The following is a 15,987-nucleotide window of genomic DNA, read 5'->3' on the forward strand; positions in this document are numbered from 1 at the left end:
TCTTGCCAATAACAAGCATACCGATAACATGATGCAGCCACCATCATGCTTGAAAATATGAAGTGGGACTCAATGATGTGTTGCGTTGGATTTGCCCCAAACATAAAGCTTTGTATTCAGGACATAAAGTTAATTTCTTAGCCACATTTTTTTCTGTTTTACTTTAGTGCCTTATTGCAAACAGGATGCATGTTTTGAAATTAAGTTAGTATTGTGGAGTATTCTACAATGTTGTTGATCCATCCTCAGTTTTCTCCTCTCACAGCCATTAAACTCGTACTGTTTTGGCCTCATGGTGAAGTCCCTGAGCTGTTTCATTCCTCTCCAGCAAGTTAGGAAGGACGCCTGTATCGTTGTAGAGACTGGGTGTATTAAGACCCTCTAAAGTGTAATTAATAACTTCACCATGCTCAAAGGGACATTTCATTTCTGCCCATCTACCAAATAGGTGCCCTTCTCCGCTAAGTATTGGAAAAGCTCCCTGGTCTTTGTGGTTGAATTCATGTTTGAAATTCACTGTTCAGCTGAGGGACCTTACAGATAATTGTATGTGTGGGGTACAGAGATGAGGGACTCATTCAAAAATCATGTTAAATACTATTTTCATATACAGAGTCCATGCAACTTTTTGTGACATGTTAAGCACATTTTTACTCCTGAACTTATTTAGGCTTACCATAACGAAGGGGTTGAATACTTATTGACTGGAGACATTTCAGCTTTTAATTTTTTATTCATTTATAAAATGTCTGAAAACATAATTCCACTTTCACATTATGAGGTATTGTGTGTAGACCAGTGACACAAAATCTAAATGTAATCAATTTTAAATTCAGGCTGTAACACAAAAAACTGTGGTAAAAGTAAAGGGGTGTGAATGCTTTCTGAAGGCACTGTATGCTAGTGCTGGTTTTGCTGGTAACCAGCGTTTGTTGTTCTGGACGATTTGATGCTGGGGTTTACAGGTATGCTGGTGACCAGCAAAACCAGCATCAAAGTGCTTAATTATTACTGATGCGTCAAAGGTTTTGTATAATTGCAGTGAGTCGTTTTGAAAGTAGTGCTCACGAGTCAAAAATGGGTCGCCGAAAATGTTGCACAATTGTGTACAGATCTGGCCTGCTGGCTTGCAAAGTGATGTTTAATTCCTATTGGAATCCAGCCAGATTGGGGATATCCAACATTTGTAACTTTTATTCATACACAATCTGCATTCAGAATGACTGCCTGGGTTAAAAATATGAATAAATGAGACTACCTACACCGTCTAAACTGGAACAACCACTTCAGTAACAGGTGAAGAAAATCCCCAAAATTGGATTTGTTTAGAAACATTTATGTTATGTATCTTTGTGTAACATAAGACTCATTAATCAATCAATGTGCATTCAAAAACACAGATATTGAAACCAACAATTCCCCCAAAAATCAAACTGCAATAGAGCATGCTGGGAAATATAATAATGATGGTGTGGTTTTGCTGGTCAAACCAGCTCAAGGTTATTATAGTAAACTAAAAATGAAACTAAAACTAATCATGAAAAAAACAATTTATTCAAATAAAATTAAATAATTAACAAACCCATTTGAAAAACAAAAACTATACTGAAACTATTATCTTTGATTCCAAAATAAAATATAAAACCATTAATTATATTCAGATTTAGTAAAAAAAAACAAGTGGCTAAAATCTAATGGAGTTTTTAAGCTTCTGAATCTGGTGGGTCACATTGAGATTCATTTTATAATTTAAAGGTAGATTTTCTTTTAGCAGCACCGCAGATATTGAGATGAGCTTGATGCAAGACTTGGCTCTTATACAATCACACAGTATCTGTTCATGTGCACGGGTGCGCTTCACACCACTACAACGTGGTAGCTACGGGACCAAAACAGTGGAGAAGTTTAGCCTCGCCCTTCTACATTCATTTTTTTTTTTTTTTTTTTTTTTTTTTATTATTAAAAAAAAAATGTACCCCCTTTTTCGTGGTATCCAATTGTTAGTAGTTACTATCTTGTCTCATCGCTACAACTCCCATACGGGCTCGGGAGAGACGAAGGTCGAAAGCCATGCGTCCTCCGAAACACAACCCAACCAAGCCGTACTGCTTCTTAACACAGCTCGCATCCAACCCGGAAGCCAGCCGCACCAATGTGTCGGAGGAAACACCGTGCACCTGGCGACCTTGGTTAGCGCGCACTGCGCCCGGCCCGCCACAGGAGTCTCTGGTGCGCGATGAGACAAGGATATCCCTACCGGCCAAACCCTCCCTAACCCGGACGACGCTAGGCCAATTGTGCGTCGCCCCACGGACCTCCCGGTCGCGGCCGGCTGCGACAGAGCCTGGACGCGAACCCAGAGTCTCTGGTGGCACAGCTAGCCCTTCTACATTCCTAGTTGTTGAGGAAATTGACCTACTACGTCATCTCGCTGAGTCTATCTTTTAACCTAACCTATGACCTGACCCATCACATTATGCATCATTGCCCCACATTGGCAAGAGGTGACATCCCAAAAAACGAACTATACAACACATGTCTCCTAGCCTCCCACAGACTACTTTCTGTCCCTAACACAAAACCGAAGTAATATAAAAAATATATAAATATTTTTATAAAACTTACTCAAAGAAGTGGGGATTCCTTAAAGTGTTGGTTGTCATTCAACGAGAGACGACTAGTTTACATGTACAATTTTTTTACTTGAGAAATACTGCACCAAAAATCTTAGATGTAAAATTGCACAACTAACACTGTTGATAAAACGTTTACTGTTGACAGGAGAACAAGAGGAGACAATAGGACGAGGTGGATAATTTTATAATAAGGCCGTTTAATCACATGTAAAGATATCTTAGTAAAATCTTGCAGCAAGGCTCTTTCTTTCTGATTCTTATGGAACCGTCCGGAAAAGAGGGCTAGTTTAAGCAGTGGTACAGTTTTATATAGACAACAAGCAAAGTAGGTAGATCTGGAAGTCTGGCCTTCCGATTGGTCGATCTGGGTCTTGGGTAGTCCTGAACAGGCCTGGTGTCAACGTTCCATTGGTTCCTGAGGTAGTTCTTTGTCTTGAGCTCCAACCTTGAGTTGTGTGTCTGTGGTTATCATGGGGGAGGGGAATTGTGTGTGTCTGTAGTTGGTGTCTTAATAAGTCCAGCATATGTCCAAGAGAAATGAGGAGTATGTGTATTTTGTATAAAATATGGCTTATGTTGAAATGTAGTTATTACTAGTTTCCAGTCTCTATTACAATTTCTTACAACACCTCCCTGGCAAAACCATAAAAATTACAGATTTCTTGATTTATCTTAGATTCATTCATACTATTTTGGACTATACTGGCTGTTGTTGCTACAGCATCTCAAGTGGGACAGACAGCAATTTCACAGTTCTATTTTTTCCCCCCTTGTTTTTCTAGCAAAGGTCTTTTTAAGGGAGTATGCGATTCAGAGTTCTGCTAGGAGCAAACTGAACCAAGTACGCGGGCGCCTTTAGGGTCATGTAAAAAAAAAAGGGGTTAGTTGACAAAGTCACAAACGATGCACAGTCTTCAATGGGGCAGAAGTTTGTGTGTTGTGATTAATTCTGAATGGCCAGATGGCTAGGAAGAAACTTCCATGTGGGGTATCGTGGATGGCTCATTTCAGCTAGTTTTATCTTGTTCTTGATACCATGTTGTTTTGACTGATGTCACATCTTTGCTAATATGGCAAAAAAATGCTAGCTGGCTAACCAACAACTGTAATGATGTATTTGAGACAAGTGCTCATTGTTCAACTGTATATTTGGAGACTAAATATTGTAATGAAACAGGCAGGGAGCAGGTCTCGAACCCTCGACCTTCTAGCCCGAGGTCCGGCGCGCTATCGACTGTGCCGCAAAAGCATGCTCAAGCGGCAGAGTCGATTTCCGCGCTTATAAACCCAGGGTCGTTACAATATAGTTTACATGTCAACAATCTAAGGGCGCGTTCGTAAATTCACCCTGGCTATCTATGCCGATTTCAGATCGCTCTTGTCTGAGTGTGCCAGAGCGCAGAATAACTGATGAATTTACGAACGCTCAACACCCATCGAATATGGCTGGTGTCAGTCAGTAAACAACTGCAAAAAAGCTTAAATTGTTGCCAGCAGCACAGTTAGTCACCAACCCTCTGGATAACATGAAAACAGCATAACCAGCTCTGCTAGGCCAAGTACAATGGTTCTCTCATTTATGTCTGAAAGTAACTAGCTAGCTAACTTTAGCCCATTAGCTTGGGTGCTTGACTGCCATTGGTAGGTCAGAACGCTCGGATCAACCAGTTTCCAGTGTACGCTCTCATGTAACAGTATAACTTTAAACCGTCCCCTCGCCCCGACACGGGCGCGAACCAGGGACCCTCTGCACACATCAACGACGGTCGCCCACGAAGCATCGTTACCCATCGCTCCACAAAGGCCACGGCCCTTGCAAAGCAAGGGGCAACACTACTTAAGTCTCAGAGCAAGTGACGTAACTGATTGAAATGCTACTAGCGCGTACCCGCTAACTAGCTAGCCATTTCACATCCGTTACACTCACAATGAGTGAAACGCTCTTAATTTACAAACGTCCAGAGCGAATTTACGAATGCACCCTAAGCCAACCCTGTCTATTTTGCCACATAGTCAACCAACCTGTCTATAACCAACCAACCTGTCTATAACGTCATTGAAATGTATTAATGAACATTGAAACTACCCCCCAAAAAATTATACAAAAATAAAACAAATGACCACAAAATTGAATAATACACTTTAATCAAAGATCTTTTTAATCAAATTTTATACTGGAATGTTATGATTCCCTCTTTCTTTACAGTTAAATGTCCCATCTAGCCATCTTCCAAACCCATTATCCGACCAACCGCATTGAAATTCCAGGAATACAAACAAAACATAAAAACAAAAATGAAACCACTACATGTTGTTCTTATGATGAAATGGACTTTTAAAAGGAGAGCATTCACTCATCATGGGAGTAAATGACTGACTGGAGTCATGAGAGGGATGTGGTGTCACTGGCAGCAGAATCACCCTTGCAATAGGACCAAAGCATTCCTTCTATTGATGTTGGATTGATGACTGAAGGCAGAAGACAGAACTGATATGGACCACAGTTTACTGATCGGATCTCCCTTTTTAACAGAAGTTTGTAAATAGTATTGAGCTTTCAATTGATTACTTTTAAAGAACTCCTATAGCCACAAATGCAGTGGTTAGCCTTGTGAATTGGCTGTTTTCATGGTTTGTCTTTGTCTGGTTTTCAATAACTATGTCTATGTTGGGAAGAGATGAACAGTTCGTACTTGAGATGAGTAGAATTTTGAAAAGGGGGAAAGAAAATGCCAAAAACCATTTACAGTGCTGATGTTTACTGCATTTCTAGGTATGTTTACAGAACCCAAAAGGACAAGTTAAAACGCAATGAGAGAACAGGTTAATGTCAACTGCTAGAGGACTAGCTGGACAGATCTACGCAACCATATTGGATGCTTACTCTTTTCAATCTTAAGTTTCTTAATACCAGTCAACACCTGAAGCTATATATTGAGATCAACCAGTCTAATGAAAAAAACAAAACCTGCCTTCAGTGGGTAAACAGGCGGCATTAAAATTGGTTTCTGGTGAACCTGTAGTTATGATTAAAAAACAAACATGAAAGACCACTTGAGTAGTCCTGCTTTCTTAAATCTGGTCCAATGTTTAATGTTCAATGTATAAAAGACTAAATGGCTCTGCTAGAGGATGCATTATTCTTTGGGGTTGGGGATGACTAATTTCTCAACCTCAAAAGTAGGGCGATGAACCAGCTGAATACTGACCAGCTCCTCAGCCACCAGGGTCATGTTCATTAGGCACCAAACGGAAGAAAACGGACTGAAACAGGGAGGGACTACCTGGACTTGTAGAATTAGAAAGGCTCACTTTAGTTTTTCGCAAACGAGAAAGGATACGTTCTTGTTGCAAAACGGTGGGATTTTTTCTCTCCCTGTCGTGCGTCCTAACGAACACGTCCCTGATGCTTGTTTGTAGCTAGTACCGTCCCCCCCACCACCACCTAATGAAGAGCACCACCCATCTCCCTCCTCTGCTGCCAATTTAGTCATGGTTTGACTTCCCGCCTCTTCTCGGCAGACAACAGCATGTTTCGCTGCCTGTTAAATTTAATTATATATATATATATATACACACACACAGTAGATTTTTCTCTCTCATACAAACATAAATACACCAATACTGCGCTCCACCGCCAGAGGGGCTTTAGAAGAGTTGAGTCCTGTTGATGTGGTCTCAAATGTTACACAGGCGGGCAAGTATTTATTTTGTCTTCTCCGGAGTTTGACGTAGATTTTTTACAGGATCTCGTATTTGTCGACGAGGAACGAAGTTTCTAAAGAGAATTTTACTGGTGCGTCTCCTTCTACGTGAGTCACTTTGGCAACCTGAGGGAATAGGAGAAAAAGGTAATGTGATGAGTGAAATGCAGGGATAGCAATGTCAGCAAGAGCATTGTGTTCCATCAATGACTGTAGGCCTAAATGTGCATAGTTAGTAAGCGTCAACGTAAAAAGGGGGAACTTGCCTGTATGTCGCAGTAATTGCGTATGGATACGAAGGACACGTTGACAGGGAAGAAGTCGTTGGGTTGCCCGGCGATACTGAACTCCAGGCTGCCGCTTTTGTTTTTGGCATCTATGACGGGTAGGCTCCACTCTAGAACATTCCGTCTGCTGTCGTGCTTATACTCTCCATCCACATCTCCTACCACAGGTGCCCCAACTCCAGACCTACAACCAGGAAATACACCCATGTACTGTGAACAACGCAACCATCAACTTTGGGCTGTCTCTTTTGAGCTGTCTCTAACTCTCAATGATCGGCTATGAAAAGCCAACTGACATTTACTCCTGAGGTGCTGACCTGTTGCACCCTCTACAACCACTGTGATTATTATTATCTGACCCTGCTGGTCATCTATGAACATTTGAACATCATAGCCATGTTCTGTTATAATCTCCACCCGGGAACAGCCAGAAGAGGACTGGCCACCAATCAAGAGCCTGGTTCCTCTCTAGGTTTCGGCCTTTCTAGGGAGTTTTTCCTAGCCACCGTGCTTCTACACCTGCATTGCTTGCCGTTTGGGGTTTTAGGCTGGGTTTCTGTACAGCACTTTGACATCGGCTGATGTAAAAAGGGCTTTATAAATACATGTGATTGATTGGTTTACCGGACACAAATGAAGCATAGTCTTAGACTAAAGAACACCTCAATGGAGGAACTATAATGCACATGCTTCTTAGTCCAGGGCTTAAATCTGTCTCTGGGAAACCAGACAATAGAAAACCCAGCAAGGTTGTTATACAGTCGCAACACAATAAAATACAATTAACATTTTATCACCCATGTACTCACGGTATAGGGATAGCAATAACTACATCGTTGAGTTCAAGGCTCTCCTCCTGCAGTTCATATTCAATGTTCACGTCGCAGCCAGTAGCACTCTCTGAAGGCCAGCAGTTTACTACAGACAAAACAAAGGTGCGATGACATTTAAAAATGTACTATAGTTAGCATAAAAAGAAATCATACTACAATAACTGCAGATCACAGATGGTGCCGGCAGGATGACAGGTTGAATGAGACTCACTGGTTAGAGGTATGAGGGCCTCATCTGTGCTTTGGAGTCTCCACTTCAGCACCCCCACATCGTTGTTGAGGGGGAAAGACTTCTCGGGGTTCTTCAGACCAATCACAGAGTCTGAAGTAAAGAGCTTCTTATCCACATTGGGATGTGTCTAAATACCAGGGGAGATGCAATCAATTTCAACACAGTGGACATACATTATATATCTGATATGGGATGAATTGTTACATCAATCTAATACATTGGGCCGTGTTCAGTAGGAGCACACAGGGAGAAACATTTTAAAATGGAATGGTGCTGGGGTTACTAGTCAAATAAGAACACTGGATTTTTCACAACCTTGTAACCTAATGAACACAACCCATGAGCCTTTACAAAAGGTCATGGGTCAGTCTGGATTGGAACAACTCACCTGCAGTTGTACTCCCTTCTTGTCATAGTTGTTGACCATCAGGCGGATGCGGCCGACCTTGTCGTCGGTCACTCTCAGGGTGATCATGCCCAGGAGCTCCATGTTCTGTAGACCTCCGTCACGTCCACAGGTCAGACTGATCTTCTCCTCAACTCTCATGTGGACACTGAGGAAAACATACATACACAGGTGTCATTAAGGTTAAGATTGAGGTTTTATCGTCACACACGGGAATTATGTCAATAGTAAAGCACAGACATTGATTGCAAGATAAAGACTGATGCACAGCCTTGGCTTACTATCAAAAATGAACATTTGAAGAACAGGAACAATGTACCTCTCCACATTAACTGGTGGCGGTAGGACATTGGATGCAAGCGAAGGCATTTTCCCTGTGTTGGACATGATGGTTTCCCCCTCCCCCCTGAGCTTGTCCACAAAGTTGTCCACCTCTTTCCCCCTGGCGCCCAGCTTGAGGGCTTTGCTGGATCCGGTTGGCCTGTGGGAGACACATGATTGTCAGTACCAGCCTCTATCTGTGGCCCAGAGTTTTTCCTGGTCAGGTCACTTTCAGGGTGGGAAATTAACACCCGCCAAATGCGGGTAGAATGGCATTGGTGGGCAAGAACGTATTTCACCGGCCACGTTGACGGACGGTTACACACAGCATTTGGTAACAGTTTTTTTCCAATCTAAAGCCAAAATGTAGAAGGTCGAATTCACGAAAGGCTACTAAAGTGTGACTTTATTCTCATGTTTCTTGTCTAGTTACATAGTTTTGTTCACATGCTAGGTTGTTTTCAATATTAGTTTGAGTTTGCTGCAACTGTCTGTTGCTAGTGCAGAGATTCTCAATCATCTCTGACAGAGTGCCGTTGCCATAGTAATGGCCCACCCCTTAAAGGGGCAGCTGAACATGTCTCACCGAATGAATCAAATATTTCAGGTTACATTGTTTGAGCATGGAACACTCCAAAATCACTCATAATTTAAATTGTGCTCCTCAATTTATTTATGTTCTCATAAATATAAATTTACGTACTCCTTGTAAAAAAATGCCAGTGTTAAGAGGCCTGAACTAATAATATTAATAAGAAGAAGAAATAAGTCGTATCACTTAGCATTTTGTACAGGGCAGGCACTTTGTTGATTCTAAAAATGTTTAATTGTAGAACTGTTTATCTGTTTTACTATTCTAACTAAAGGATTGATTTTAACATATTGGATAAAAGACTTGGGTCACAAAAAATAAATTAAATGGAACAATATACCACATTACTTCTTTATAGTAATACATTTCTTGTTTTAGAAACATTACAAAGCATACTCATCCGTCATGTGATTTTTTGTGTAATTATGCCCCAAAATTATTTGGTCTGGTAAAAAAAAGAAACTGAGTGGCTAATAGATTCTCATCTACCTGCCAGTGGCTGTTGGACCAAAAAGTTAATTTCCAACCCTGGTCATGTTACCAGGAAAAACTCTGGGGCCTATCTGCCAATCACAATTATACACACAATCAAATTCAACACCTAAATTCCATAATTTGCGTACCTGACTGAGACGGGAGCCATCTTGGGTTTCTCGGGTTCGATGATGGTGTCTGTGATGATCGACCCCGAGGACATGCTGCTCATCCCGGTGCTGCCAAACCCGCCGAAGGCCGGCACCTTCTTCCCAGAGCGCTCGGCATCTCGCCTGATCTGCTGCAGCTCTTTGGCCTTTCGCCGCATCTCTGCCTTGGCCTCTCGCTCCTGGGTCTGTGGGGCCGAGCAGATGAGGAGGAACGTTCAAATCATGGCTACTATAAGCGAAAGCCACACACAAACGCCCTCTGGATGTTATGGGCACTTTAGCTACAAGTGTCTCACCTCTCTGACTGCCCGGAACACCTTCTCCTCATGAGAGTCCATCTCGGTGAAGGTGCGGATCTGGGCTAGGTTGACATTCTCCCTGTAGCCCAGGGCCACGATCTCATCGAAGGCGAATATCAGGTCGAAACAGTGGTCTGAGATCTCCCCTTCCTCCAGCACACGGCAGTACTCCGGGATCTGAAAAGAGAAAAAACACAATTGAACTCTTCAATATCAAACCAACAGTAATACGTTTGTAGTGGGATATGATCCCATTTGAAGTTATTGGTGGGATGGATGAATTCTGAACTCGTAAGCAGCAGTGGGCTGTTATAGCATTGGGTAATCCCCTGTGCTGCTCACAGCCTGTCGTGTGTGTGTGTGTGTGGGTCCTAAGTACTATGACCGCAAAATGAACAATTTCCATTGTCTCTGTGTAATGGATAAATAAAGATGTATTGGATCATACCACGCGCGAGAAGAGCCGTAGTGTCTCCAGGTCTTCCAGGATGTTGCTGTTCTTGGTGGTGACCAGCACCATGTAGAGCTTCTCCAACGGCTGGTAGACGTAGCGCACGCTCTCCGTCTCCACAAACGTGTGCTGCTTGCCCATGCCCATGAGCTTGGGGAAGGCAGCCAGAAGGCCCTCGACACGCGTTCGGGTCATCTCCACAAACTGCCGCGACACGATTGCTTTGCCTGCCTTGGTGCACACCGCCGCTGCCAAAAGCACCTGCAGGGAGGACAGAGAGAATCGCAAACATACGTTCATAAGTGGGATGTCTTCATTAATGATGGCAGAGTGATAGACAGGGTAACCATAAGTGGTACAAATCTGTTGGCCAAGCAAGGTAGTTATGTGCCAATTTACTCAGATTCCGACACTACCAATACTTTAGTTTACACTGAACTGACTGGGTTCAGAAACCAATCATGGTTACATTAAGACACCGTGGAGCCGGCACGAGATATGGGTCGGAAAACGTGGGGTTAGGATATGTCACTGCTCTGGCTCCTAGCTAGCATGAGGACAAAAGGACAGTTTTCAGGGAAAAATTGCAGTATTTAAATTTTCTCAATGTATCAGTGTGGAAAGGTACAATTTGGAGTACAGTGGCATATTCCATCCTTACATTGAGGTACGTTTTCCAACCAATATCTCACGCCAGCTCCATGGTGTCATAATGTAACCATGATTGTGTTCTGACCCCCAGTGCAGCTCAGTGTAAACATGTATAAAGATAGGGTCGAAATATGCTGGCTACAATTTACTACAGGTGACAAAATAAAGCATTTTTCAGTCACTTACCATCCCAGAATACCAGGACCAAGGCAACGCATTGATCCAAGCGACTTCATTTACTAGATTACTGAGTGCAAATCAATGACAATGTCATACAGCCACGATCCATTGGTTGATATTTATTGATAACTAGCTAGCTAACTAGCCTAGCAAGGCCAAGTATTTAACGTTACCAGCAAACCGTAGCAGACAACCTGTACAATGCAAAGATCTATCTAGATTGTTAAAATTGTAGCTAGCTACCTAGTTAGTTAGGTAAACTTACTTATTAACGTTAGTTAGCCAGCTAGCGTTAGCTAACACTAAGAACTAGCTGATATTTGTAGTACGTTAGCTAGTTAACGTTAACTTAACTACATAATGTCGTTACATTAAATAGCTGCTAAATAATTGTAGCATTAACGTTATATAGTTAACTTAGCTAATAAAGTTGACTGGCTAACGTTACCTTTGTGGTTGTCTGGCAAGTGAAGTTTGATTTGCTTTTCATTTCATTGTGCCAAAGGGCTAACGTTAGCAAGCTAATGTTTGTTATGATCAAACTAAAGCGGAAAATAAGATAAAGCCTTGACATGTGACACTGTGCTCACCATTTTTAGTTTCTCTTCAGGAAAACGATCTTCAATCACCGATGGTGTTTGCTCAGTCGAGTTCCAGTATATCGAAAACGCCTTTAGAAAGAAAATATAGTTGAATAGCTAGTTAAGCTGTGTGTTGCTATTGCTTCAATATGGCAGCCGGGCAGAGCCACGTCTCCAACCAGATGAGTTGCTTCCTTGATAAACCACTAGCCCGTCAAAAGTTGCGCGCTGTGTGCTTGAAACATAGAGATAGATAGAGGACTCTTCTTTGAGATTTGGTTGACGGATCGCATCCAACTTTTAGGCGCATACACTGCCACCTACTGTACTGATGTGTGAGGCCATTCACGGCCTACCTACATTAATACAATTATTTGATGTGGCAATACAAAGTTGGGGGAAAGGAAAATTGCCCTACCAACTATTAGCACTATCTAAAAAACACCAACCCATTTCACTATTTAACCATATCTAGTCTTACTCCAGACCAATAGTCTGAGAGGACATAACACTACCACTCAACATCCCCTGCAGCTGTTCTGCAGCTGTAAATCCTTGTAATCCCAAGTACTTCTCTGCCACCACAACCTCTATTTTCTGTGACTTTCAATCGATGTCTGCAGTACAATTGACAACCATCGCTATAAAATGCCAAAAAGCCCACCTTAATGAAGCACATATTTTTCCCATTGCTCTCTCTTTTGGTCTCTGCCTACTCACAGGAATGCTCTCAGGATCCCTCACCCTGTACCCATCTTCCTCTACGACTCTTTTCACTGTTTCGGTATACAACACTTTCTGTACTACTCTAACCATGGCAACTTCAATCTGCCTTTCTCTCACAGGACACCACTGATCTCCAGCCCCATGGGCACCCACAACTAACACACATAACTTTCTCCACCAATACCACACATTCCTTTGTCTCATGCTCGCCGGCACACTTCTCACACCTAGGCATCTCCCTCCTACACACTGCTGCAACATGCCCATAAACTGTATCAAACTGTATCAAAAACTCAGCATGACAGACAATGTCTTCTCCGCTTCCCCATGCTCTCCACTGGATCTACATCTCACCAAATGGCGGGCGTCACAGACATCAGGAATCTTCAATTGATCCTCCTCAACACTTAATGTAACCCTCATTATCACTCCTTTCAACAGCATCCTGCTCTGAAGAGCAAATCAAGTGAAATGTTTGTCCCTAACTGCGTTTTCCGAGGCGCCCACTCCCTCTGGGCGGACGAAACACAATAAATCAGCACGAGTCCACTCCGAGTTACCTTCACCAACCACTTCTCCACCCAACCTGACACCACATATGGATCAGCCAAAATGCAAGGATCCATTCTCTCTAGAAATCTCACTCCCACTGGACCAGAATCAACCTTATCATCCTCGGGACGAAGCCCGAACTCCGCGGTTCTCACCGCAGATACTTCATCCTCTCTCTCGCCAGGTTCCATCTCTGAACTACTGGAGCACATATCCCTTTTTTTTTTGCACTTGACGCCAACCTCCCACACCACACCACTTCCCTCTACACTTAACTCCTTAAAGCAGTCATCACTGCACCTGCCACCACAGTTAATTCAGCCATGCCTTTCTAAAGTCTTCGAAAGCCAAGTTAATAAGCAGATCACTGACCATTTCGAATCCCACCGTACCTTCTCCGCTGTGCAATCCGGTTTCCGAGCTGGTCACGGGTGCACCTCAGCCACGCTCAAGGTACTAAACGATATCATAACCGCCATCGATAAAAGATTGTACTGTGCAGCCGTCTTCATCGACCTGGCCAAGGCTTTCGACTCTGTCAATCACCGTATTCTTACCGGCAGACTCAACAGCCTTGGTTTCTCAAATGACTGCCTCGCCTGGTTCACCAACTACTTCTCAGATAGAGTGCAGTGTGTCAAATCAGAGGGGTTGTTGTCCGGACCTCTGGCAGTCTCTATGGGGCTACCACAGGGTTCAATTATCAGGCCGACTCTTTTCTCTGTATATATATCAACGATGTTGCTCTTGCTGCGGGTGATTCCCCGATCCACCTCTACGCAGACGACACCATTCTGTATACATCTGGCCCTTCTTTGGACACTGTGTTAACAAACCTCCAAACGAGCTTCAATGCCATACAACACACCTTCTGTGGCCTCCAACTGCTCTTAAACGCTAGTAAAACTAAATGCATACTTTTCAACCGTTTGCTGCCCGCACCTGCCCGCCCGACTAGCATCACTACTCTGGACGGTTCTGACCTAGAATATGTGGACAACTACAAATACCTAGGTGTTTGGCTAGACTGTAAACTCTCCTTCCAGACTCACTCTTTTGCACACCAGTATCTCTACTTGCACATCATCATCTGCTCATTTATCACTCCAGTGTTAATCTGCTGAATTGTAATTCTTCCCTACTATGGCCTATTTATTGCCTACCTCCTCATGCCTTTTGCACACACTAGATATAGACTTTATTTTTTCCCCCTACTGTGTCATTGTCTTGTTTATTGTGTTATTGGCTGGTTTATTGTTTATTCATTGTGTAACTGTGTTGTTGTCTGTGTCACACTGCTTTGCTTTATCTTGGTCATGTCGCCGTTGTAAATGAGAACTTGTTCTCAACTAGCCTACCTGGTTAAATAAAAGTGAAATAAAAAATTATAAAAATAATAATAATTAAACATCTCCAATCCAATATTAAATCTAGAATCTTCCTATTCGCAACAAAGCCTCATTCACTCACGCCGCCAAACATACCCTAGAAAAACTGACTATCCCACGATCCTCGACTTCGGCTATGTCATTTACGAAATAGCCTCCAACACTCTACTCAGCAAACTGGATGCAGTCTATCACAGTGCCATCCGTTTTGTCACCAAAGCCCCATATACCACCCACCACTGCGACCTGTATGCTCTAATCGGCTGGCCCTCGCTACATATTCGTCGCCAGACCCACTGGCTCCAGGTCATTTATAAGTCTTTGCTCGGTAAAGCTCCGCCTTATCTCAGCTCACTGGTCACGATAACAACACCCACCCGTAGCACGCGCTCCAGCAGGTATATCTCACTGGTCATCCCCAAAGCCAACACCTCTTTGGCCGCCTGTCCTTCCAGTTCTCTGCTGCCAAAGACCGTAACGAATTGCCAAAAATCGCTGAAGCTGGAGACTTATATTTCCCTCACTAACTTTAACCATCAGCTATCCGAGCAGCTAACCGATCGCTACAGCTGTACATAGCCCATCTGTAAATAGCCCATCCAATCTACCTACCTCATCCCCATATTGTTTTTATTTACTTTTCTGCACACCAGTATTTCTACTTGCACATCTATCCCTTCAGTGTTAATTTGCTATATTGTAATTACTTGCTACTATGGCCTATTTATTGCCTTACCTCCTCACGCCATTTGCACACACTGTATATAGACTTTATTTTTTTCTATTGTTATTGACTGTACGCTTCTTTATTCCATGTGTAACTCTGTGTTGTTGTTTGTGTCGCACTGCTTTGCTTTATCTTGGCCAGGTCACAGTTGTAAATGAGAACTTGTTCTCAACTAGCCTACCTGGGTAAATAAAGTTGAAATACAATAAAATAAAAATCCTCACTCTCGTCACATTCAATTTCCTCCTCAAGCTCTTCCAAAAGTTCTATGAGATCCTCCATTCCATACTCACTCAAAACATATTCCACTTTCTCCTTTTCAACCATATTCTCCTTCACCAGATCTTCTAGAAGGCTTGTGCAGTCCCCCATTCCATATTTGTTCATAACATGTTCACTTTCTTCCTCGTTTTCTTGTCTGCCATCTATCCCTCCCTGCCTCTTAGTTAAAGGACTCATCTTTGTATCTGTGCCCTTATAGCATCTGTGATAGCATGGAAAGGGAATACCTAGTCAGTTGCATTCAACCGAAATGGGTCTTCCACATTTAACCCGACCACTCTGAATTGGAGAGGTGCGAGGGGCTGCCTTAATCGACGTCCAGGGCAGTGCTATTGAGGCTATCTCCATTTTAAAGTAGTCAATGTTCTTCTTCTTTAGTGGCTGATTGCCCTCAATTTATAGGAATCACCATTCAGTTGACTACTTTTAAATGGTGAAAGCCGGCAAAGTCCATGCTAAAACGGGTAATATCCATGATGAGTCCTCTATCTATCT

General features: G+C 42.8%; 1 protein-coding gene across 2 annotated transcripts; it reads right to left on the reverse strand.

Moving 5' to 3' along the window:
* Positions 1-4,764: 4,764 nt before the first annotated feature.
* On the reverse strand, positions 4,765-12,041 carry LOC129832417 (coatomer subunit delta-like). 2 transcript variants are annotated; one of them, XM_055896466.1, is made up of 10 exons: positions 11,827-12,041; positions 10,403-10,666; positions 9,952-10,131; positions 9,635-9,840; positions 8,418-8,579; positions 8,081-8,246; positions 7,672-7,819; positions 7,437-7,545; positions 6,607-6,811; positions 4,765-6,466 (listed from the first exon to the last, which is right to left on the reverse strand). In XM_055896466.1, exons 1-10 carry the CDS (start codon positions 11,827-11,829, stop codon positions 6,377-6,379), a joined length of 1,533 nt encoding a protein of 510 aa, XP_055752441.1. In that variant the 5' UTR covers positions 11,830-12,041; the 3' UTR covers positions 4,765-6,376. The 2 variants fall into 2 exon arrangements, with proteins under 2 accessions (XP_055752441.1, XP_055752442.1); XM_055896467.1 differs by lacking the exon at positions 11,827-12,041 and adding an exon at positions 11,685-11,818.
* Positions 12,042-15,987: the final 3,946 nt, after the last annotated feature.

This window comes from Salvelinus fontinalis, chromosome 33 (genome assembly GCF_029448725.1).
Source record: "Salvelinus fontinalis isolate EN_2023a chromosome 33, ASM2944872v1, whole genome shotgun sequence".
Classification (NCBI taxonomy): Eukaryota; Metazoa; Chordata; class Actinopteri; order Salmoniformes; family Salmonidae; genus Salvelinus; species Salvelinus fontinalis.